Source organism: Hypanus sabinus, chromosome 6 (genome assembly GCF_030144855.1).
Source record: "Hypanus sabinus isolate sHypSab1 chromosome 6, sHypSab1.hap1, whole genome shotgun sequence".
Taxonomy (NCBI): domain Eukaryota; kingdom Metazoa; phylum Chordata; class Chondrichthyes; order Myliobatiformes; family Dasyatidae; genus Hypanus; species Hypanus sabinus.
Window position 1 is genome coordinate 116352747 of NC_082711.1, and position 26040 is coordinate 116378786.

Here is a 26040-nt window from a genome sequence, read left to right on the forward strand (position 1 = left end):
CATACATTTTATTAGATACCAAAAAGCACCAGCGATCACAAATCAGGGTTCGATTCCCACCGCTATCTGCAAAGAGTTTGTATGTTCTCCCCATGACCACATGGTTTCCCCCGGCTCTACAGTTTCCTCCCACATTCCAAAGATGTACTGTTAAGACTAGTGAGCTGTAGGCGTGCTGTTTGCACTGGAGGCATGCTGGTACTCGTGGGCTGCTCCAGCACAATCCTCGGATTATGTTGGCCGTTGATGAAAAATTGTGTTTTTGATGTTTTGATGTACACATGACAAAAAAGCTCATCTTTAAAGCTCGTATTGAGGATTGTTCACTCAGAGAAGCATTATGCTGAAATTACTGCCTGTTCAAAATACAAGTTTTTATATAATTTTCAGTACAAAAGGGTAAAGAGGGACAAAATAATTGTTACTCTGGATCCAATGCAGCACACAAAATAAGATAAGGAACACAACAATAAAAACACAGTAAATATAAATCTATGACATATCCTATTTGCATGTTGTAGATTGATTGTATGTACATAAAGTGATGCTAGGTATAGGATTGTCTGTACATGAGGTTTCTCAGGCAGAAAATTATAAAGTAGTGGTGGTGAGGGTGTGGTGAGGTAGGTTAATGGCTGGACGTGTTGATTAGCCTTACTGCTTGGGGAAAGTAGCTATTTTTCAGTCTGATGGTCCTAGCATGGATACTATGTAGCCATCTCCCCGATGGGGATGGAACAAATAATAAATGAGCTGGTTGGGTGGGATCCTTCATGATATTGCTGGCCTTTTTCCGGCACCTTTCTGTATATATGTTGTTGGGGGGTGGTGGGGTATAGGCAGGCTGCTGCCGGTGATGCATTGGGCAGTTCCGACTACCTGTTGTGCAGAGACTTCCTGGCCACCATGCCATGCAATGATGCAGCGTGTTAGGAATTTTTTGCTGCTCATCTGTAGAAGGATGTGAGTTTTTATGTGCATATTCTAGCTTTTTTCAGCCTCCTCAGAAAGTAGAGGTATTGGTGGGCATTCTTGATCATATAGGATATGTTCAAGGACAATGAGTGTTTGTGCAAGATGTGTTTGAAACTACTTAAAGTTTCCACTGTTGTGCCATCAACATAAAGAGTGGTGCGAGATCTCCTGAAGTCAATAACCATCTCCTTTGTCTTGTTGACATTGAGGACGAGGTTATTTACTTGGCACCAGGCTTCAAACTCTTCCAGAAGGCATTCGATAAGGTGCCACATAGGAGATTGGTGAGTAAAATCAGAGCTCATGGCATTGGGGGCAGGGTTTCAACATGGATAGAAAACTGGTTGGCAGATAGAAAGCAAAGGGTAGCAGTGAATGGGTGTTTCTCAGACTGGCTGGAGGTGACTAGTAGGGTACCACAGGGCTCTGTATTGGGACCACAGCTCTTTACGATTTATGTCAATAATTTAGATGAGGGTATTGAAAACTATATCAGCAAGTTTGCTGATGATACTAAACTGGGTGGCAGTGTGACATGCGAAGAGGACGTTAGGAGAATACAGGGAGACTTGGATAGACTGGGTGAGTGGGCAGATACTTGGCAGATGTCATTCAATGTGAATATATGTGAAGTTATCCACTTTGGAAGCTGGAACAAGAGGGCAGAGTATTGTCTGAACGGTGTTGAGTTAGGTAAGGGAGAAATGCAAAGAGACCTAGGAGTCCTAGTTCACCAGTCAATGAAGGTGAATGAGCAAGTGCAACAGGCAGTGAAGAGGGCAAATGGAATGTTGGCCTTTGTTACAAGGGGAATTGAATACAAGAGCAAAGATGTTCTTTTGCATTTGTACAGGGCCCTGGTGAGACCACACCTGGAATATTGTGTACAGTTTTGGTCTCCAGGTTTAAGGAAGGACATTCTGGCAATAGAGGAAGTGCAGCGTAGATTCACTAGGTTGATTCCTGGGATGGCAGGGCTGTCTTACGCAGAGAGATTGGAGAGATTGGGCTTGTACACGCTGGAATTGAGGAGATTGAGAGGGGATCTGATTGAAACGTTTAAGATAATTAAAGGATTTGATAGGATTGAGGCAGGAAATATGTTCCAGATGTTGGGAGAGTCCAGTACCAGAGGGCATGGATTGAGAATAAGAGGTCAGTTATTTAAAACAGAGTTGAGGAAGAGCTTCTTCTCCCAGAGAGTTGTGGAGGTGTGGAATGCACTGCCTCGGACGACGGTGGAGGCCAATTCTCTGGATGCTTTCAAGAAGGAGCTGGATAGATATCTGATGGATAGGGGAATCAAGGGATATGGGGACAAGGCAGGGACTGGGTATTGATAGTGAATGATCAGCCATGATCTCAGAATGGCGGTGCAGACTCGAGGGGCCGAATGGTCTACTTCTGCACCTATTGTCTATTGTCTATTATCTCCTCTCTGTAGAGGCTGTCTCATCATTGTTGGTGATGAACCGCACCACTGTTGTGTCATCAGAGAACTTGACAATGTGATTACTGATTAGTGTTTGGACATGCATTTATATGTGAGCAGAGTGTACAGCAGTGGGTTCAGCACACAGCCCTGTTGAAGATGATGGGAAAGGATGAGCAGTGTTGATACTGACTATCTGAGGTCTGTTGGTTAAGAAGTTCAACACCCAGTTGCCCAGTGGTGAATTTAGACTGAGGAGTTTGTTCACTTAATTCTGTGGGACAAAAGTATTAAATACCAAAATGAAATCCAGAAACAGCATCCTGACTTAAATGTCCTTATTTTCTAGATGTGTTTCTGGGCCAAGTGCATGACAGATGCTATGGCATCTGTCGTAGAGCGGTTCTGTTGGTAAGGGTATTGGTGAGTGTCCAGTGTAGCAGGAATGGAGTTTTTGATGTGTACGATTACCAGCTGTTCAAAGAACTTAATGCTGATTGGTGCCAATACCACTGGGTGGTAGTCAATCTTAACCCATAACCTCGCGTTTAGTCTCACCCAACCTCAGTGGAAAAAGCTTGCTTGTGTTTCCCCTATCTCTGCTCCTCATAATTTTGTATACCTCTTATTAGATCTCCCCTACACTCTCCTAAATTGGAAATCAGCTTTTAAATTTCATTGTTATAGTTTCCTAAAATTTGAAAGCTGTTGAATTTTGTTTTACAGATATTAAGTAATGGAACCCAAAGTGGTTGGCGAGGGTATAAAGGATAATCCTTTCAAATTGTTTATTCCTCCAAGAGTGAACTATGGCCCCGTTTCTGCAGTTAGACCACAAGAAGTGGCAAATCAAAACCTTTTCATGCAGGTATGAGAAAATCAAGATTTATATCCTATATCCAACCATGGTACTTAATTTACTTTTTTGTTTATGAATAAAAATACTTTTTAAGTAAATACATAAATACAGACACGTACAGCTCATTTCTAATGTATTGGAAAACAATGTTGCAGATTGACACCTTGCTATAGGTAAATGGTCTACTTTCTGCAAATTGGGTGTTGGTGGAGACAAAAGAAAACCAAGTAATTAATCAGTCCTGACGAAGGGTCTTGGCCCGAAATGTTGACATCGCTTCTCCCTATGGGTGCTGCCTTGCCTGCTGTGTTCTACCAGCATTTTGTGTGTGTTGTTGTTCAGGTAATAAATAATTCTGATTAGTATAAGATGAAGGTGTGTTTTGTAATGTAAATCCTTTGACGGTGGCAGAAGTTACACAAATGAGTGTGAAATCTACTTGGCAGGAAGAACGCTTATCTTTGTCTCTGGAAGGAAGTGGGAGTAGTTGAATGGGAAATAGGGGAAATGTAATTTGTAAAATGTGGGTTTTTAATGGATCTTGATCACTAAACTATCCTATGTCTGGCAGTTGGCAATGAATTGAAAGTAGAATTTGTGCAGTCATCACATTTTTCAATGGATTGATAAATACAGGATCCTGAGTAAGACTGCCCAATTCCTCCAACTCCGTCACATCTGCTCTCAGGATGAGGCTTTTCATTCTAGAATGAAGGCAATGTCCTCCTTTTTCAAAGGGGCTTCCTTTCCATCACTATCAATGCTGCCCTGAGCTGCATCTCTTCCATTTCATACATGTCTGCTCTTACCCCATCCCCCCTACCAGGGATACGGTTCCTCTTGTCCTTACCTACCACCCCCACCAGCCTCTGCATCCAGCACATAAATCTCCAAAACTTTCGCCACCTCCATCAGGATCCCACCACCACCAAGCACATCTCTTCCCCCTCCCCCACTCACTTTCTGCTTTCCGCAGAGACTGCTCCCTACATGACTCCCATGTCCATTCGTCCCTCCCCACTGATATCCCTCCTGGCACATCCTTGCAAGTGGGACGTGCTACACCTGCCCCTACGCCTCCTCCCTCACTACCATCCAGGGCCCTAAACAGTCCTTCCAGGTGAGGAGACACTTCACCTATGTGTCTGTTGGGGTCAATTACTGTGTTTGGTGCTCCTGGTGTGGCCTCCTGTACATTGGTGATATCCAATGTAGATTGGGAGACTGCTTTGCCTAGCAGCTACGCTCCGTTTGCTGGAACAAATGAGATCTCCCAGTGGCCACCCATTTTAATTCTACTTCCTGTTCCCATTTCATTGCCATGGATATGTGATGAAGCCGCACTTAGGTTGGAAGAACAACACCTTTGTAAAAGTATTCAACCCCAACCCTTTGTTCACATAAATGAATATTACAACCAAACATTTTGATCAATCTAACAAAGAATTTTTATTTGTGAATCACTTGCTCTTTTCTTTCCACTGAAGAGCCCAAAACAAAATAGGGGAAATTGTAAAGCATGAAAAACTAGAAGTTCAAAAACTGAAATGTCAGCAGTTCAAAAGTATTCATCCCCCTTTACTCAATACTTAGTAGGACTGAATCCTGTAGTCTTTTTGGATGTCTCTATTATCTTTGCACAACATAATGGAGCAATATTTGCCCATTTCACTTTGCAAAATTGCTCAAGCTTTGCCAGGTTAGTTGGTGAGCAGCAATGGAGAGTATACTTGAGGTGTTGCCAGAGATGTTTGATCAGTTTAAGGTCAGAACTCTGAATGGGACACTCAAGGACATCGATTTTCTTCATTTGAAGTCACTCTATGTTTGTTCTGGTGGTGTGCACTGGGTCAAGATGAGCTTCTTAGGTTGGAGAAACAACACTTTGTATTTCGCTTGGGTAGCCTCCAAACTGATGGCATGAACATCAATTTCTCAAACTTGCAGTAATGTACCCCCAACCCCTCCCCTTCTGCATTTCCTATCCCCTTTTCCCTCCCTCACCCTATCTCCATGCCTGCCCATCACCTCCCTCTGGTGCACCTTCCCCCTTTTCCTTTCTTCCATGGCTTTCTGTCTCTTTCACCAATCAAATTCCCAGATCTTTATTTCATTCCTTCCCCTCCAGGTTTCTCCTATCATCTGGTGGTTCTTTCTCCCCTTCCCCCACCTTTTAAATTTACTCTTCAGGTTTTTTCCTGCAGTCTTGCCTGAGGGTTTCAGCCCAAAACATCGAACCTTTTTTCCATAGATGATGCTTGGCCTTCTGAGTTCCTCCAGCATTTTGTGTGTGTTGCTAAGACTGCAACAGTGACTATTGTTTGCATTCCCAAAAAAATACGTGTAGAGCTTAGACTCCTGAGTTCATGTGGCAACATGGAAAGTTGGAGGAAGTGAATGGAGTTAAAGGAGAATAAGTGCAGCCATTGAAGAAGAGTGGTGGACTAGGGGGCTGATTGAGCTTCTGTTCAGAAAGAAGCAAAGGACACTCATGCATTCCTGGAGATAAAGATATTGCATAGCTGTGGTGAAATGAACCATCTGGGATCTAAGAATTGCAGACTGTCAAAGTGGCAGAAGATTTCTGAGATGCAATCAATTTAAGTGAGAAGGAACTATTTGAACAAAGACAGTTGCATTACTGTCTGGTATGGGAGGGAATGGGCTACTGCACGGGATCAAAGTAAGTGACAGAGAGTTGTAAAACTAGTCAACTCCTGCATCGTGGGCACTAGCCTCAGTTGTATCTAGGACATCTTTAAGAAACAGTGCCTCAAAAAGGTGGTGTCCATCATTAAGGACCCCTACCACCCAGGACATGTCCTCTTCTCATTGCTACCATCAGGATGGAGGAACAGAATCCTGAAGGCAGACACAAAGTTACTCAAAGTTATTCTGGAATAGCTTCCCCTCTGCCATCCGATTTAACTTAATTTAACTTTTATTTATATACACTTACTATAATTCACAGTGTTTTTTCTCTATTATCTTGATTTGGATTGTACTCTGCCACAAAGTTAATGTATTTCACCACATATGCCATTATCATTAATTCTGATTCTGAGTACTTTTCCTGTGCTCAGGGAGAACAGCCCCAATCTATTCAGTCTCAAAACCTTATATCATCCAGTCCTGGCAACATTCTTGTGAATTTTTCCTGCTTAATGACATTCTTCCTATAGCTAGGCAACCAGAACTGCATGCACACTCCAAATGCAATCTCACCAGCATCTTGCACAGCGTACTGCTCCAATGCATGTTAAAAGGTAAATAGAATACTGTAGTTCCATGAACTGCGGTCACACTGCTTGTTTCACCTGTTATAAGAAGTACATGAACCATATAAGTGACATTGCTCCAGTGCATTTGCTCTTTGCCTGTTTTCTGCATTGTACTTCAGAAATAGATGCATTTGGAGTACAAACCATAGAAAATTAAGATTTGTTTAATTCTAGAATAAAGTTCATGCAACCTTATATGATAAATGGGGAGATTTATCAAAGTCTGAATAAATCCACTGATTTTCAGTGGTTTAATCATTCTTTAGTACTGGCAAGGATTTGAAACTGAGCAAACATTGCTTTGAATTTGAAGTGTAACTGAGCATATTTTGGAATAATAAATACTAATATTATTTAATAAATAATAAATTTTATTCAAATAATAATAGTGAAAACATTTTACTACTTTAGAATTCTAATGGTTGCCATGAAGATGAAATTGATGTTGACTTCTTAATGGCGAGTGCACCTAAGTTATCTAAAGCTGGAAACCAAGGTAAAACTATTAGTAGCAACTGCATTTTAGATTGGAGTTCTTTGTTGTCTTTGACTTTAATGGCGTTCTCCTTCTTAGGTTTGCATTATAACAAATACAAGCTTTTCTTTTGCATATGTAATAGAAGCAGTCAATTTTAGAATTCTGACTCCAAAAGATCCCACTATTAGCTTCTAATTGTGTTTCATGTTTATGTGGATATGAATATGTCTGTCTAGGAGTGAATTAGAAGGGATACCAGAAGAACTTATTAATGTTAATCCTGTACATAGAATATATTACAAATTCATTTTCTCTGTATTTCTTTCAAGTTCTTAACTTTAACAATTTCCACAATTTGACCCTTCATGTAATTCTTTCCTCATTTATTCTGTGGAATTTCATGGACTGAAACAAAGTAATCATTAACATTTGTATGATGAATGAACATATATTATGAGGACTGATAAGCAGAACCAGTAGTTTATCCTATATGTCACAATTCACTTATCTTGCAGCTAGGTTATATTGCAGTAGTTTTAAGCAATATTCTTTGAAGTTAAATGTTCTGAAACTCAGTTATATTGTGCAAATGTCTGATACAATGCAGAGCTTTGTCATTGAACTCCAGGGTAGTTTCAAGATAATTTGTAGCATGATAATGTTTCAGCTGGAATGCATGCCTTCTCAGCAATAAAAGTTATGGAGTTATGGAATAGATTAGTTAGCAATATTTGATAACATTAAAATTTGATGTACCCATTAGTCTTGAGGATCTTTCTCTATCATTTCCTTGAGGACTACACTGCATATTGATGGCCATCTTTCCACCTCATCATACATTTTGGCCGCCTTTGGTTTTTACCAGCAACCTTTTGATTTGGTGTATATTATTGCTCAAAAGTGAATTGAGTTAGACATAGAATTTAAATTGAATAAATCTTGAAAATAAACATAGTGGTTGCAGTTTGCAATTAACCCATACAGTACCTGTTCATTGCGTTGTAAAATAATGACATTGTGCTGACTGCTTATTTGCTTAATTGCTGCATGCAGCTTTTGCACCTCAAATAATTCATTGGCTATAAGCAAGTTCAGGGATTATGTTTTATCATCAGACCAATGTCACTGAATGGTAACTGTGCCTCTTGAAGGGAAGATGTAGTGGGTGATAAATTGATTCTGTGCCTTAACAATTTGAATGTTTCAGGACATTGTGCAGCCTGCTCATTGGTTACTGCTCTGGAGGTATTAATAGAAAATTTGTAAAGGATTGGTTATGGAAGAAGTTCTGGGTAGATAATTAAGAAGTAGTGAGAAGAAGTTGTGATGGAAGTCATTGCCAATTTCTTTATCTCTAGAATGTTGATGCTTAATAGAAATTTTAACCTTGCCTGATTCCACAATTCACAGCTCATACATAATATTGGTAGCTGCTTAATTGTGGCAGACATTCAAATGTATTGGAGGATATCTACAAATGCATTTTTCTTTTTTGCTGAAGGAAATCAAATATTACAGCAGATAATAGCAAGTGCTAAAGAAGGCAGGGGAATGAAGTTAAGAGGGATAATAAGTCAACGGTGATTGTAGATCATGAGTGTGAGGGATTTAGATGGGAAAGAATTTGTAAAGTATTCACCAGGTAGAAGTTTGAGGCTGGAGAGGTTAAGGGAAATGCAGATAATCTGGAATAGATCTGTAACTGGAAGGAGGAAATGCTAGATACACTAGAGCATGTTTCGCTAGCTAACTCCCTTAGGCCTGATATGAATTATCCCCATTTTTAAAGAAGCATAGTATAGAATAGCACATAAACAGGCCTTTTATCCTATAATGTCTATGCTGACGATGATGCTAATTGTTCTAATTCTATTTGTCTGCCGTTGTTTGTATTACTTTTTCCCAGCTGTTCACATACCTATCTAAATACCTTTTAAACATTGCTATTACATCTGCTTCTACCAGTTACCTTGGCAGTGCATACCAGGTACTCTGCATGAAAAAAGACTTGTCTCATAGATCTTTGTTAAACATTCCCCCTCTCATCTTGGAACAATGCCCTTTTGTATTTGATATTTTCACCTTGGGAAAAGGACTCTGATTTACTACCTTACAAATGTCTTTCATAATTTTATATATTTCTGTCAGGTCACCTCTTAGCTTCTGATGCTCTAGAGAAAATAATCCAAATGTGTCCAACCTCTCATTATAAAAACTACTCTTTAATTCCCGCCAAATTCTGGTGAAGACATACGAGATTGCAGATGTTGGAATTTGAAGCAATCTGCAACCTATTGTTGGACTCATCAGGTCGAGCAGCATCTAGAGGAGGAAAGGAATTGTCAATATTTTGAGTTAAAACCCTGCACCAAGTCTGCTGGGGAACTTCTTTCTCCAAAGTCTCCATATCTATCCTTTATTTTGGCAACCAGAATTGCACATATTATTCCAAATATGACCTAAACGAAGTTTTATTCAGCTGCAAAATGACCACTTTTTTTAATACTTGATGCCTGATTGATGATGATCACCTTTACCATACTATCCACTTGTGCTATCACTTTCAGGGAGCTATGGATCTGTACCTCGATGCTCTCCAGGGCGCTGCCATTTACAGTAATGTATCCTCTTACTTTTGACCTCCCAAAATGCAATATCTCATGTAAGAACATAAGAAATTGGAGCAGGAGTAGGCCATCTGGCCCATCAAGCCTGCTCCGTCATTCAATAAAATCATGGCTGATCTGGTCATGGACTTATCTCCACCCACCTGCCTTTTGTCCATAACTCTTAATTCCACTATTATACAAAAATTTATCCAACCTTGTCTTAAATATATTTACCACTCTCTGGGAAAAGCAGTTCCTCCTCATCTCTGTCCTAAATCTACTCCCTTGCATCTTGAAGCTATGTCCCCTAGTTTTAGTTTCACCTATCAGTGGAAACAACTTTCCTGCCTCTATTTTATCTATCCTTTTCATAATTTTATATGCTTCTCTAAGATCTCCTTTCATTCTTCTGAATTAAAATCATCTATCATTTCTCTGCTTATAATTTCCCATTGATCCATATTCTGCTGTATCAACAATGCAAATTTAAAGATTAAAGGAAATTTATTATCAAATTACATATATGTCACCATATACAACGCTGAGATTAATTTTCTTGTGGACATTCACAGTAAATAGAAGAATCACAATAGAATCAATAAAATTCCACCCCCGCCAAGACAGACAAACAATCAGTGTGCAAAAGACAGCAGACAGCAAATACAAAAAGAAAAAAAATCTTACAAGTTATATTACAACTGATCCATTATTACAGATAGGGCCATCCATAGTAACCGAATGGATAAATTATAAAGGATAAACAAACAAGAACAACTTAATATATAGCCATTCTAAACACACATAACATACAGTGATCAATAAGTGAAAAACACTGGAAATATGCTGAGTTAAAAGTGGAAATTGAAATATTACAGAACATGAACAGGGTATACATTGTCCCAATAACAATATCTACACGTATCATCCGAAAGTCGCTACACAATAGCATTAAAAATAGGTCTACACAGAAATATTGATGTAAATCTCCAGAAATCTACAATGCTAAACACCACTAGAATAGTCTGAAAGTTCCTATCAATTGAGAAATGAGGGTGCTTGGCTATGCCTGTACCTCAGGATTTACCAGCGCGAGCTGAGAAAAAAAATACACCATCAATGTTAATAATACTAATAATAAATATTGAGAGCATGAAGAGTCCATAGGTTGTGGGAACAGTTCTGCGTAGGGAATGTGAGTAAAGTTATCTCCTCCAGTTAGAGCCTGAAAGTTGTGGGGTAATAACTTCTTGAACCTGATAGCTGGGTCCTAAGGCTCCTGTACCTTTTTCCTGATGGCAGCAATGAAAAGAGAGTATGGCCTGGATGGTCCTTGATGATGAATGCTGCTTTGCTGCGACAGCACTCCATGTAGATGTGCTCAGTGGTGTGGAGGGGTTTATTCATAATGGTCTGGTCCATATCCATTACTTTTTGTAGGCTTTTCCATTCAAGGTAATTAGTGTTTCCATACCAGACTGAGATACAACCAGTCAATATAGTCTCCACTACACATCTATAGAAGTTTATCAAAGTTTTAGATGGCATGCTGGATCTTCACAAACTTATAAGAAAGTAGAGACACTGTGTGCTTACTTCGTAATAGCATTTACATACTAGGTCCAGGAAAGATCCTTTGAAATGATAACAACATGGAATTTAAAGTTTCTGACCCTCTTCATCTCTGATCTCCTAGTGAGAACTGGCTCATGGACTTCCAGTTTCTTTCTCCTAAAGTCAATTATCAGTTCCCTGGTCTTGCTGACATTGAGTGAGAGGTTGTTGTTGTTGTGGCATCACTCAGCCAGATTTTGAATCTCCCTCCTCTATGCTGGTTCATCACCACCTTTGATTCAGCCAATGACAATGGTATCATCAGCAAACTTAAATATAGCATTGGATGTATACTTAGCCTCACACTAATAAGTAAAAAGTGAATGGAGCAGGGGGCTAAGCACATAGCCTTGTAGTAGTTATAAAATGCCACAAATTGCAGATTGTAGGAACAACACCTATTCTGCTTGGGTAGTTTAAAATCTGAAGATACGAAAATTGACATATGCACTTTCAGGTAACCCTCAGCACTAACACTCTTCTACATACACTTATCTGTTCACCTAGTTTTCATCTTTTTTTCATCCTTCCATCCCGTACTCCACCTGATTCCATTTGTCCATCATTCCCTCTCACTGGTTCTATCTACTACCTACAGTATTAGCCTCTGTCCCAACCCCCTGTCTCCCAGTCTAATTCCATCTACCAATATCCCCTCCCAATTTTCATCCTGTGTCTATCCCATCCCCCACACTTTCACATGCCGGCTATCTTTCCTATTCTCTCTTGGTTCTATTGCAGGGTCGACTTGGAATATTGAACTATGCCTTTTGGTTCCATAAGTGCTGCTTGCCCGCTAAGCTCTTATAGCATTCTGTTTTCATTTTGGATTCCAGCATCTGTTATCTTCTTTGTCCTCTGACTTGAAACACCTGTCTTCACATGGCACAACTGCTTTCAGATTCACCTCTCTGGCCCTTTGGCAGTGCTTCTCCAGGCACCCCAAATTGCCACAGCTTAGACCAGAATAGAGTGGCATAAAACTGACCTGTATATTGAGGCATGCTCTCTGAAGACCTTTATTTCAGACTGAAGCTCTCAACTGAAGACTACTTGTGCAGCAGTCATTGGAAAAGTGCTTTGATGGAGAACCATTAAATTGGGCATTAAAAGGATACACAAAGATCGGTGGTGTATTTGTGTAAGCATTGTGATTAAATTTCTGCATTTCCATTGAATTATGTTCTGATGAATTATCTTGACATGAAATGTCTCAGCCTCCAATGATAGTGCTTGACTTGCTGAATTCCTCCAGCATTATGTGTGTGTTGCTGTAGATTTCCAACATCTGCAGAGCCTCATGTGTTTCTGTTTGCTTTAGTGATTTTTATTTTGTGTACTCAAAAGAGTATGATCAAATAGAAAAAAATATAGAAACATAGCAAATATGAGCTATCTGGGTCATTTGCTGCATCAGGCCTGCTCCACCATTCAGTACAAACATGGCTAATTGGCTCAATACCATCTTCCCACTCTCTTCCCATTCTCTTTGATGTGATTTGTGTTTAGAAATTTTAATCTCCTGAAAAATATTCAGTGACATAGCTTCCTCAGCCCTCTGTGGTGATGAATTCCATCATTTCATCATCCTTTGAGTGAAGTAATTTATTGTCTTTTCAGTTCTGAATCTCTTGCTTTGTAATCTATTCTTACAACCCCTCTCAACCAGGGAAAACATTCTTTCTATATCCAACTCTTTTAGGTTTGTTAGAATTTTGGAAGTTTCAATTTGATCCTCTAATTCTACGACATACTAAATATATATCTAGCTGACTTAATCTCTCCATAAATAGTAGATCTCCACCATGGGAAATAGTCATGTGAACTTTTGCTATATTATCTCTTTATCCTTTCTTTAATTAGGAGAACAAAACTGCACACATTACTCCCAAGTATAGTCTCATGAAGGGCCTTGTATAATGTAATGAAAAATCATTGTCCCTTTACACTAAAAGTCTTAGAGTGAAGCTAAACTGCTTGCTTGCTTGCTGAGCCTGCATGCTTGCTCTCAGTGAGTTTTTTTTATATGTATCAAATGCATCCAGTCTATTAATTGATGTACCATCTTTCTGTTTATGTCCTGACATTTATGCAAATTCCACAGCTTCTGCCATATATTTTTGTTCAGTATGTTACTCTACATTCAAGCTCTGCAAAACAAATTTCCTCTACCAGTCTGGTCCCTCTACACACCCCTGACAAATTGTAAATATCCATAAATGAGAACTATAGAAGCATTTGACCAATTTCCACATATGAGCTGCACCTCAGTATAAGTAGATATTGATGATAAAATTCATCAGCTTCAGTGCACCTGCAGACAAAAGGAGACAAAAGGGAAGGGTATAGGAAGATCAGGACGTAAGCCTGGCAGTAAAGCCTTTGAGAAATGGGAATGGTGAAGGGGGGGGGGGGGGGCGCAAATTACTATGTTCGAGAAATCGATGTTCATGACATCAGGTTAAAGGCTATCCAGACAAAATATAAGGTGTTGTTCCTCTAAGCTGAGTGTGGCCTCATCGTGGCAGTAGAGGAAACCATGGATTCACATAGAAACATAGAAAATAGGTGCAGGAGTAGGCCATTTGGCCCTTCGAGCCTGCACCACCATTCAGTATGATCATGGCTGATCATCCAACTCAGAACCCTGTACCTGCTTTCTCTCCATATCCCCTGAACCCTTTAGCCACAAGGGCCATATCTAACTTCCTCTTAAATATAGCCAATGAACCAGCCTCAACTGTTTACTGTGGCAGAGAATTCCACAGATTCACCACTCTCTGTGTGAAGAAGTTTTTCCTCATCTCGGTCCTAAAAGGCTTCCGCTTTATCCTTAAACTGTGACCCCTCGTTCTGGACTTCCCCAACATCGGAAACAATTTTCCTGCATCTAGCCTGTCCAATCCCTTTAGAATTTTATACGTTTCAATAAGATCCCCCCTCAATCTTCTAAATTCCAGTGAGTATAAGCCTAGTCGATTCAGTCTTTCTTCATATGAAAGTCCTGCCATACCAGGAATTGATCTGGTGAACCTTCTCTGTACTCCCTCTATGGCAAGAATGTCTTTCCTCAGATTAGGGGACCAAAACTGCACGCAATATTCTAGGTGCGGTCTCACCAAGGCCTTGTACAACTGCAGTAGAACCTCCCTGCTCCTATACTTAAATCCTTTTGCTATGAATGCCAACATACCTTTTGCTTTTTTCACTGCCTGCTGTATCTGCATGCCAACCTTCAATGACTGGTGTACAATGACACCCAGGTCTCGTCGCACCTCCCCTTTTCCTAATCGGCCACCATTCAGATAATAATCTGTTTTCCTGTTCTTGCAACCAAAGTGGTTAACCTCATATTTATCCACATTAAATTGCATCTGCCATGAATTTGCCCACTCACCTAACCTATCCAAGTCACCCTGCATCCTCTTAGCATCCTCCTCACAGCTAACACTGCCGCCTAGCTTCGTGTCATCTGCAAACTTGGAGATGCTGCATTTAATTCCCTCGTCTAAATCATTAATATATATTATAAACAACTGGGGTCTCAACACTGAGCCTTGCGGTACCCAACTAGTCACTGCCTGCCATTCTGAAAAGGTCCCATTTACCCCCACTCTTTGCTTCCTCTCTGCCAACCAATTCTCTATCCAAATCAATACCATACCCCCAATACCGTGTGCTCTACGTTTGCACACTAATCTCCTGTGTGGGACCTTGTCAAAAGCCTTTTGAAAATCTAAATATACCACATCCACTGGCTCTCCCCATCCACTCTACTAGTTACATCTTCAAAAAATTCTATAAGATTCATCAGACATGATTTTCCTTTCATAAATCCATGCTGACTTTGTCGGATGATTTCACCTCTTTCCAAATATGCTGTTATCACATCTTTGATAACCGACTCTAGCATTTTCCCCACCACCGATGTCAGACTAACCGGTCTATAATTCCCCAGTTCTCTCTCCCTTTTTTAAAAAGTGGGGTTACATTAGCCACCCTCCAATCCTCAGGAACTAATCCAGAATCTAAGGAGTTTTGAAAAATTATCAGTAATGCATCCACTATTTCTTGGGCTACTTCCTTAAGCACATGTTGTAAAGGGAATGGGAAGTAGAATTGAAATGAGTGGTCATCAGGAAATCCCACTTTTTGTGGTGGGTGGAGCAAAGATACTCGACAAAGTGGTCTCTAAATCCACATTGAGCTTCACCAATATACAGGAGGCCACACCTGGCCTGCTGAGTTCCTCCAGCATTTAGTGTGTGTTTTGGATTTTCAGCATCTGCAGATTTTCTTGTGTTTGTTTTGTTTCGTTGTATACATGTTCAGTCACATAACAATAAACTTGAACTTGAACAAATCAACCAAGGAATTCTTTGGCAGGTGAAAGGTTCAGAATTGGCTTGAGAGTAGTAGTAGATAGATCATATACTGACTGGAGTTCCATAACAAGTGATGTTCCAGAGAGGCCTGGTCTGCTCTTTGTGATTTTATAAATAACTTGGAAGGACAGGTTAGTAAGTCTGAGATGACACAAAAGTTGTGGATAGTGTAGAAGTTTGACATGGGTTACAATGGGGCATTGATAAGATACTGAGCTGTGATGAGAAGTGGCAGCAGATGGAGCTCAATCTGAAAAAGTGTGAAGTGCTATGTAAGATTGTAAGACAGAGGTAGGAGCAGAATTATGCCATTCAGCCCATTGAGTCTGTTCTGCCACTTCATTATGACTTTTTTTTTCCTTTCAAATCCATTCTCCAGCTTTCTCCCTTTAAACTGTCAAGCTCTACTTTAAATATGCCCAATGATTTGGCTTCCACAGCTGTCTGTGGCAATGAGTTCCACAGATTCACTGCCTCTGGTGAAAGAAATTCCTCCACATCTCAATTCTATTGGGATGTCCTTGTATTCTGAGGCTCTGTCCTCTGGTCCTAGAGTCCCCTGCTCTAGGAAATATCCTCTCTATGTTCGCTCTATCTAGGCCCTTCAATATTCAATAGGTTTCATCGAGATCCTCCCTTATTCTTCTAAACTCTAGCGAGTACAGGCTCAGAGCCATCAAACAATCCTCATATATAAACTCTTTCATTCCCAGAATAAGTCAAGTCAAGATGCTTTTTATTGTCATTTCCACCATAACTGCCGGTACAGTTCACACTAAAAATGAGACGTTTTTTTCAGGATCATGGTGCTAAATGAAACAATACAAAAACTACACTGAACTACATAAAACAACACAAAAAACTGCACTAGACTACTGACCTACCCAGGATTGCATGAAGTGCACAAAACAGTACAGGCATTACAATAAATAATAAACAAGACAATAGGTACAGTAGAAGGCAGTAAGTTGGTGTCAGTCCAGACTCTGGGTATTGATATGAATGATAGTTTGGGGGAAGGAACTGTTATATAGTCTGGTTGTGAGAGCCGGAATGCTTTGATGCCTTTTTCCGAATGGCAGGAGGGAGAAGAGTTTGTATGAAGGGTGCATGGGGTCCTTCATAATGCTGTTTGCTCTGCAGATGCATTTGTAGATGGGGTCCTCAATTGTAGATCCCTCAAAGATACCATGCAAGTTGATAGGGTTGTTAGGAAGGAGTATGGTGTGTTGGGCCCCATTAGTCAGGGGATTGAGTTCAACAGCCATGAGGTAATGTTTGTTTATTTATTGATTTACTGACATACAGCACAGAATAGGCCCTTTCATCCTTTTTAACCACACTGCCCAGCAATTCTAGTCTAATCACAGGACAATTTACAATGACTAATTAACCTACCAACTGGTATGTCTTTGAAATGTGCGAAGAAACTGGAGAACCAGAGGAAACCCATACAGTCAGTCACAGGGAGAATGTAAAAACTCCTTACAGGTAGCGGAGAGAATTGAACCCGGGTTATTGGTTCTGTAAAGTGTTGTGCTAACCGGTAACCCGAGTTCATTTCTCTCCGCTGCCTGGAGAACCAGAGGAAATGGAACCCCTGCAGCCCTATAAAGCTTTGGTTGTACGACATTTGGAGTATTGTTCAGTTCTGGTTGTCTTGTTATGTGGAAACTTTTGAGAGGGTGAAGAGGAGATTCACCAAGATAGTAGAGATCATGTCTTATGAAGAAAAGTTGAGTGAACTAGAGCTTTTCTGTTCAGAGTGGAGGAGGATTAGTGATGACTTGATAGAGGAGTATAAGATATGAGGCCTAGATAAAGTGGACAACCAGTGCCTTTTTCCCAAGTTGGTAATAGCTAATACCAGAGGGTATAATTTTAAAGTGTTTGGAGGAAAGTATCATGGGGGATGTCAATGTAGGTTTTTTACACACTGAATGGTAAGTACATGGAATGCATTACCAGGGTGATGCTAGAAGCAGATATATTGGGGACATTTAAGAGACTTTTAGATGTGCACATGGGTAATGCAAAAATGGAAGGCTGCTGCATGTGGGATGGAAGGCTTAGGTTAATCTTGGAGTAGCTTAAAAGGTTGGCACAATGTCATGGGCCAAAGGGCCTGCACTTCATTGTATTGTTCTATATTCTATGTATGCTCCTCCTATAATTCCTGAAAGAAGATCTATGCCTAACAAACCCTTTTTCTCCTCGTATGTCAATCTTGCTATCTCAGGAATCAGTAGTAAGCTTTGTTGCACCCCTCTAAAGCAAATCGTTGAGTAAGGAGTCTGAAACTGCACAAAAATCTCCTTATGAGGTCTTGCCAAGGCCCTATTCAACTGCAGCAAAGCATGTTTGATTTGGGAATCATGTTATCTTAAAATGAAGGCTAACGTACTATTTGCTTTCCCAAATGTTTGCACCACTTGAATACTTGCTTTCAAAAATGATTGAGTTTGTTATACATCTCATTTTCTGCACTTATCACCATTCAGCTAATAATATGCCTTTTAGTTTATAGAATTGTGGTGGATCATATTTATCAATAATATACTCATTTTGCTAATCCTTTACTGTACCTCTTCACCAAACTTGTTTAACTCAGGTTTGACCTTAGAGCTGGCATTCCATCCCAAGTTTGGAAATGTTACTTTTAACTTTTTTCTCAAAATTATTGTGGATAGCTGGTCTGGGAAGAACTCATAAATATAAAAGTGTACAATAGATTAATATTGACAGGAAAACTGAACTGGTCTAGCCATATAAACACCATGGCTAGCAGAGCAGGTCAAAGGCTAGGAATCCTGCAGTGTGTAACTCACCCCCAAAACCTGTCCACCATCTACAAGGCTCAGATCAGGTGTGTAATGGAATACTCACCACTCACCTGGATGAGTGCAGCTCCATCAACCCTCAAGAAGTTTGACACCATCCAGTACAAGGCAGCTCACTTGATTGGTACCCCTTCCACAAGCATTCAATCCCTCCATCATTGATGAACAGTTGCAGTAGGTAATGTATTATCTACAAGATGCACTGCAACAGCACACCAAAGTTCCTAAGGCAGCATCTTCCAGACTCATGACCACTACCATCTAGAAGAACGAGAACAGCAGATACCTGGGAACACCACCACTTGGAAATCCCCCTCCAAGTCACTCACAATCCTGACTTGGAAACATGTCGCCATTCCTTCATTGTCGCTGGGTCAAAAACATGGAATTCCCTTCTTAATAGAACTGTGGGTGTACCTACACCTTGGAGATTGCAGCAGTTCAAGAAAAAATTAGTACCCACCAAACAGTCATACTTTACACTTGTAAAGTGAATATCTATAATATTGGCCTATTGGAAGAGTTCATCTGGAGACTGATATGCTTTGCAGATCTGTTAGGAATTGATTTTGTTATTTTTATACATTTTAATTTTGGTGCTTGTTTGCAGGGACATAACTTCTGAGCCTCACTTTGGTGATAACTCTAATGATGTAACTAATTCAACAAGCAACTTGCACATAACAACCTGACACAGTTCAGGATGCTAAAAAGAGCTTTAAGCAAAGACTGATGTGGATTATCATGTAAGATTAACAGTACCTTTGCTTCTGACATACCTGTCACTTCAACTTTGTGCGACCTTCATTTATATAATTGCAAGAGGAATTATAATTTAAAGTTGGAGCATTATGCTTCAGCATATGCTATTAGTGAGATTTCTTCTAGAGTACTGTGTCTTCTTATTTAAGGAAGGATGTAAATGCATTAGAATTGATTCAGCAAAGGTATATTGGACTAATACTTGAATGGGTAGATTGTCAGATGTGAAAAGTTTGGACAGGTTCAGCAGTGTCTGCTAGAGTTTAATAGGAGACTTGATTGAAATATATAGGAATATGTAGGGTAGAAAATCCTATTGGTGGTGGAACTTAGCTGGTCATCTATAGAGGCAGAGAGATGGTCAGTGATTTAGGTCAAGATCCAGTAATAGGACAATCATTCTTCTGCCTCTAGCAGTTTGATATTCTTTGCTCCGTGTTACAGTATTTGCAATCTCTTGCAATTTAGATTTTGAAGGGGCTTGACAGGATGGAAGTGGAGAAGATACCTTCTCTATTTGCATCTAGAAGTATGGTCAAAGCAACTTATAATGTAGAGTTTTACTGTTGCTTAGGAACCTGTCCAATAAATTTATGTACTTTCGCAAGACATTTGACTAGGTACTGCATGGGAGGTTGGTCAAGAAGATTCAATCGCTCGGCATTCAAGATGAGATAGTAACTTGGATTAGACATTGGCTTTGTGGGAGAAGCCAGAGAATGATAGTAGATGGTTGCCTCTCTGACTGGAGGCCTGTGCCGCCAGGGATCTTTTCTGGGTCCGTTATTGTTTGTCATCTATAGCAATGATTTGGATGTTAAAGTGGTGAACTGGATCAGCAAATTTACAGATGACACCAAGATTGGCGGTGTAATGGAGAATGAGGAAGGCTGTCATGGCTTGCAGAGGGATCTACATCAGCTGGAAAAATGGGCTGAAAGGTAGCAGATGGAATTTAATGCAGACAAATGTGAGGTGTTGTAGTTCAGTAGGACTAACCAGGATAGGTCTTACACAGTGAATGGTTGGACACTATGGAGTGTAGTAGAACAAGGAGAATCAGGGAATGCAGGTCCACAATTCATTGAAAGTGGCATCACAGGTAGATAAGGTTGTAAAGAAAGCTTTTGGCACATAAATCAATGTATTGAGTACAGGAGATGAGATGTTATGTTGATGTTGTATAAGACATTTTGGTCACCTACCTACTGGAAACATGTAGATAAGTTGAAAAAGTACAGAGAAAAATTACAAGGATGTTACCAGGTCTGGAGGACCTGAGTTATAAGGAACGATTGAATAGGTTAATACCTTATTCCTTGGAAATTAGAAGGTTGAGAGGAGATTTGATAGATGTATACAAAATTATGAGGGGTATAGTTAGGGTAAATGCAAGCACACTTTTCCCTTTGAGTTTGGGTGGTATTGCAACCAGAGGTCTTGGATTAAGGTTGAAAAGTGAAAAGTTTAAGGGGAGCATGAGGGAAAACTTAACTTAGTGGGTCGTGAGAGTGTGGAATGAGCTGCCAGTTCAAGTGGTGCATGCGAGCCTGATTTCCATGTTTATGCAAAACTTGGAGGTACAAAGATAATAGAGTGTTATGGTCCTGGTGCAGGTCAATGGGAGTAAGCAGTTTAAATGGTTTTGGCATGGACTAAGTCAGCCAAAAGGCCTGTTTCTGTGCTGTTCATCTCTAATTTGTTGACACAGTTCCCCAGGCATATCCTAGGGGCATGAGCAGGCTCTCCTGAAAGAGGTGAAGATGTTACTTGTGATTGGAGGGTACATGTGCTGAAGGAGAGCCATCATGTTGATTAAGGAATTTATCTTACCTACTTTAGGTGGGTAATTTAGCCTACCTGGTGGGTTCCCAGTGCAGAACTTCATGGCCACTTTAATGACAAAGTAGTCTTCATAAAGATTATAAATATCAGTTTTTGGTGATATCTTCAATGCCTTGCAAATGCCATACATTTCTTGGGCCTAAATTGCAGAAAAGGCTTTCAGGTGTACCTTGCATATCTTTATAGAGTTGATGTGCATTTAGATGTTAATTGTAATAGGAGGAGAAATGATTATCTTTTTAATGTAAAAATAGTGGAAAGATATATAGAAAGAATGGGAAGTGAGACTAATGAGTTGCTCCATGAAAGAGCTGGCATAGACTTAATGGATCGTAGTGTACTGTATATTACTAATGTGGTAGAACAATTCTACTACATTGATGGGTTGAATATTTTCCTGTACTATTAATTTCTGTGATTCATTTAGCCTGTTCTTACCTTTCTGACTCAAGTGTTTTTATGCTTAGAGTTTATAGATCCAGTTTTTCTAAAACCACAGAAGATGCACATTGTGGAAAAAGAGGTTAGTAATTAAATCTGTATTATTTGGTCATTCCTGATATCATTATCCTCCATATGCTGTAAAGTAATCCTTGTTTACTAATGGGGAGTATTGTAGATGATATAAACTCAGAAAAAATAAATTGAAGTTTTATGAAAGTATTTGTATTAATTCAGGAGATACTCCTTGCAATTCTAATATTTATTATCTTTTCCTAATTGTGCCTAACCATTAACCAAGCTGATAATCTGGGGTAACACAGGCCATTCTGGGTAAGGGTGGCAGATTTCTTTTCCTGGTGGATGTTATTGCAATTTGATATTTTTATTGTTAACATTACTGGAACTAGATTTTTTTTTAAGATTCCAAACATTATTCTATTTAACCACTTGAATTTAAGATTCCCAACTGCTATCGTATGATTTAAGCACGTGAAGATTGATCAGTTGCTCAGACCTAGTCTAACAATTTAACTGTTAAGCTATCATACCTTCAACTGATTATCATTATTTTTATGTGTAACCTGTGAGAATGTGGCCTTTCTGCAAGAGTGATTCAGTTCAAGGAATTTGATGTGATATTTCCATTGCTATGCATTGAATGCCAGACAGTTGTCACATAAGATGAGAATCTTGAACCTGTCATGTAGTGCTTCTTTAGCATATTGGCTCTTGAAACCAGAATATCAGTATATCAAGAAAATCATGTTTTTAAACTCTAGATGCATTATTTACAGGGCTAATCACCAACTTGACACAAATGGAGCTTCAGTAACAAATGTGGAGACAGCTTCTTCCCCCTTTCTTTCCAGTCCTGGTAAAGGGTCTCTTGCCTGTTGATTCTTCAATCCTTTCCATAGTTGCTGCCTGACCTGCTGAGTTCCTCCAGTATTTTATGTGTATTATTTAGGAAATGCTGACTCTTTTCATTAGGAGTTTGGTTGAGGTAGAATATTGTTTAACACACATTACCCCTTTGCAGTAGGTGCCATTATGGTGACTTGGCGGGTTTTCTTCACACGGTAGAGTTGCATAAGGAGGCTAGTATGCCTGGAGATTCTAAAGGATGAGGGGAAGAAAGGCATATATATGCAGATATTTGGAGTCAAACTCCCAGCTCCAGCTCTCCATCCATCTTGAAGCCATGATTTTCCAAGACAGTGGCAACAGAGTCTTGTGATCTTTTGTCGGTATAGCTTCTGGATGATTCAAAGTTACCATGGCTGATGAATAATACATTTTCTAGATGTTTATACATCACAGCATTAGATTGGCCACTGATTGGCCACTTCTTGGCTTCCTAGATATTTTCACTTCTGCCCAGCTGATGCAGCCAAGTACCTATACTATTTATTATGCCCTGTCAGGGCCCCCTGGATATGATTCTGGTATCTTCACCACTATGGAGTCTTATTGCATTATTCCATTTATCATCTTTGTTGTCTTCCTATACAACCTCGTTATCAGGCAGTGTCATACATTTCCTTAAGGCGATGAAGGCAAAAGAAGTTACATAGGATGGCTAAATGGTATTGGTAAAGGAAGCGAGTTTAAGAAAATGATATTTCTCTTACTATGCTGTCGTGGTCAGTTTGATTGACTAGAGAATCTCTTGAGGAACCCACTCATTGAGTAGTATACTCAAGGCAAAAAAATAAAAACATGGGAAATACCAGGATACTGACACATTACCATTGCTGTTTGTATTCAATTGAGAAGATCCCATATTGTGAGGTTACCCTCACTCCATAACTTCAAATAGCTTCACCTGTTTCTTCTGAGAGACTTAGGTTTTGTTTACAATTAAACGTAAGAAATTGATAAACTTTTACAAAGGTACAGTGTCTGCTCCACACACTAATAAAGTCATATTCAAAGATATAAGGAAAGAGTGACAACTTCCTGATCTTGTAAAAGATTTCCCTTTCGAAGATGCCAATTAGTGTGGATCAATAGTTCCAAAACATTTTTGCCTGCAGGGTTAGAGTATGGGAATCATACTAGCTTACACTGTACTACAGCAGTGAATAGCAGTAACGTGAGGTTCGGGCCCGGAAATAACATGATTTCTTCAGTCCTGATTTCTCATGAAAAGTCAGATCTAGAAGTGTCACATTGCTTCATGCAAAGTCCAAGAGAAAGCTGGGTTAGCAAGAGATGAGGTGATTACAAGAGGATCAAATGCTTATAATAGGTAATTCATTTCTTAAATTAAGCCTGTAATCCCTCAGCTGTCCCCCTTGCTACCAAGCACTATCCCCACAGCCCACTTTATCTTAGAAATTGTCCCCTTAGAAACTCCCACCTCCCCCAGGGGTCAATATTGTCCACTTTGGGGACCACTGGAGTAGATAGTGTGACTTAATGAGAGGCACAAAAGCAATTGCTTCATCAGAACTATCAGGCTAAGAAGGATTTTGCTGGATAACTTAAGGGTTCATTTAATTTATTCAAATAGTTTTGTTAAGAAACTTTACAAACTATAAAATGTCTCCACACCAGAAATGGGTACTTTGCATTAAAATGTTAATCTCTGTAATATAAAAAAAATAGTATAGATGCTAGAAATATGGAATTGGAATTGATTTATTATTGTTACATGCACCAAGATACAGTGAAAATTTTGTCTTGCATACTGTTTATACATATCAGATGATTGAACAGTGTATAGGGGTAGAAAGAACAAGTCAATAGACAATAGGTGCAGAAGTAGACCATTCGGCCCCTCGAGTCTGCACCGCCATTCTGAGATCATGGCTGATCATTCACTATCAATACCCAGTCCCTGCCTTGTCCCCATATCCCTTGATTCCCCTATCCATCAGATATCTATCCAGCTCCTTCTTGAAAGCATCCAGAGAATTGGCCTCCACCGTCTTCCGAGGCAGTGCATTCCACACCTCCACAACTCTCTGGGAGAAGAAGCTCTTCCTCAACTCTGTTTTAAATAACTGACCTCTTATTCTCAATCCATGCCCTCTGGTACTGGACTCTCCCAACATCTGGAACATATTTCCTGCCTCAATCCTATCAAATCCTTTAATTATCTTAAACGTTTCAATCAGATCCCCTCTCAATCTCCTCAATTCCAGCGTGTACAAGCCCAATCTCTCCAATCTCTCTGCGTAAGACAGCCCTGCCATCCCAGGAATCAACCTAGTGAATCTACGCTGCACTTCCTCTATTGCCAGAATGTCCTTCCTTAAACCTGGAGACCAAAACTGTACACAATATTCCAGGTGTGGTCTCACCAGGGCCCTGTACAAATGCAAAAGAACATCTTTGCTCTTGTATTCAATTCCCCTTGTAACAAAGGCCAACATTCCATTTGCCCTCTTCACTGCCTGTTGCACTTGCTCATTCACCTTCATTGACTGGTGAACTAGGACTCCTAGGTCTCTTTGCATTTCTCCCTTACCTAACTCGACACCATTCAGACAATACTCTGCCCTCTTGTTCCAGCTTCCAAAGTGGATAACTTCACATATATTCACATTGAATGACATCTGCCAAGTATCTGCCCACTCACTCAGCCTATCCAAGTCTCCATGTATTCTCCTAACGTTCTCTTCGCATGTCACACTGCCACCCAGTTTAGTATCGTCAGCAAACTTGCTGATATAGTTTTCAATGCCCTCATCTAAATCATTGACATAAATCGTAAAGAGCTGTGGTCCCAATACAGAGCCCTGTGGTACCCCACTAGTCACCTCCAGCCAGTCTGAGAAACACCCATTCACTGCTACCCTTTGCTTTCTATCTGCCAACCAGTTTTCTATCCATGTTGAAACCCTGCCCCCAATGCCATGAGCTCTGATTTTACTCACCAATCTCCTATGTGGCACCTTATCGAATGCCTTCTGAAAATCTAGGTACACAACATCTACTGGCTTACCCTCATCTAACATCCTTGTTACACCCTCAAAAAACTCCAACAGATTAGTCAAGCATGATTTGCCCTTGGTAAATCCATGCTGGCTTGGCCTAATCCTATTTCTGCCATCTAGATGTGCCACTATTTCGTCCTTAATAATGGACTCAAGCATCTTCCCCACGACTGACGTTAGGCTAACAGGGCAATAGTTCTCCATTTTCTCCTTCCCTCCCTTCTTGAAAAGTGGGACAACATTAGCCACTCTCCAATCTTCAGGAACTGATCCTGAATCTAAGGAACATTGGAAAATGATTACCAATGCATCTGCAATTTCCTGAGCCACCTCTTTTAGAACCCTCGGATGTGGACCATCTGGACCCGGGGATTTATTAGCCTTCAGTCCTACCAGTCTACTCATCACAGTTTCTTTCCTAATGTCAATCTGTCTCAATTCCTCTGATATCTTATGACCCTGGCCCATCCATACATCTGGGAGATTGCTTGTGTCCTCCCTGGTGAAGACAGATCTAAAGTATGCATTAAATTCTGTTGCCATTTCCCTGTTTCCCATAACAATTTCTCCCAATT

The 26040-nt window shown here is 40.0% G+C and overlaps 1 protein-coding gene across 1 annotated transcript in view; it reads left to right on the forward strand.

The window, feature by feature from the left end:
• sycp1 (synaptonemal complex protein 1) overlaps positions 1–26040 on the forward strand; it is a 223131-nt gene that overhangs the window by 10472 nt on the left and 186619 nt on the right. The window contains exons 2-4 of the mRNA XM_059971481.1: positions 3134–3275; positions 6959–7043; positions 21545–21600. Of these exons, the coding sequence (XP_059827464.1) occupies positions 3144–3275; positions 6959–7043; positions 21545–21600 (273 nt within the window). The 5' untranslated portion in view covers positions 3134–3143. The remainder of the gene's footprint in view (positions 1–3133; positions 3276–6958; positions 7044–21544; positions 21601–26040) is intronic.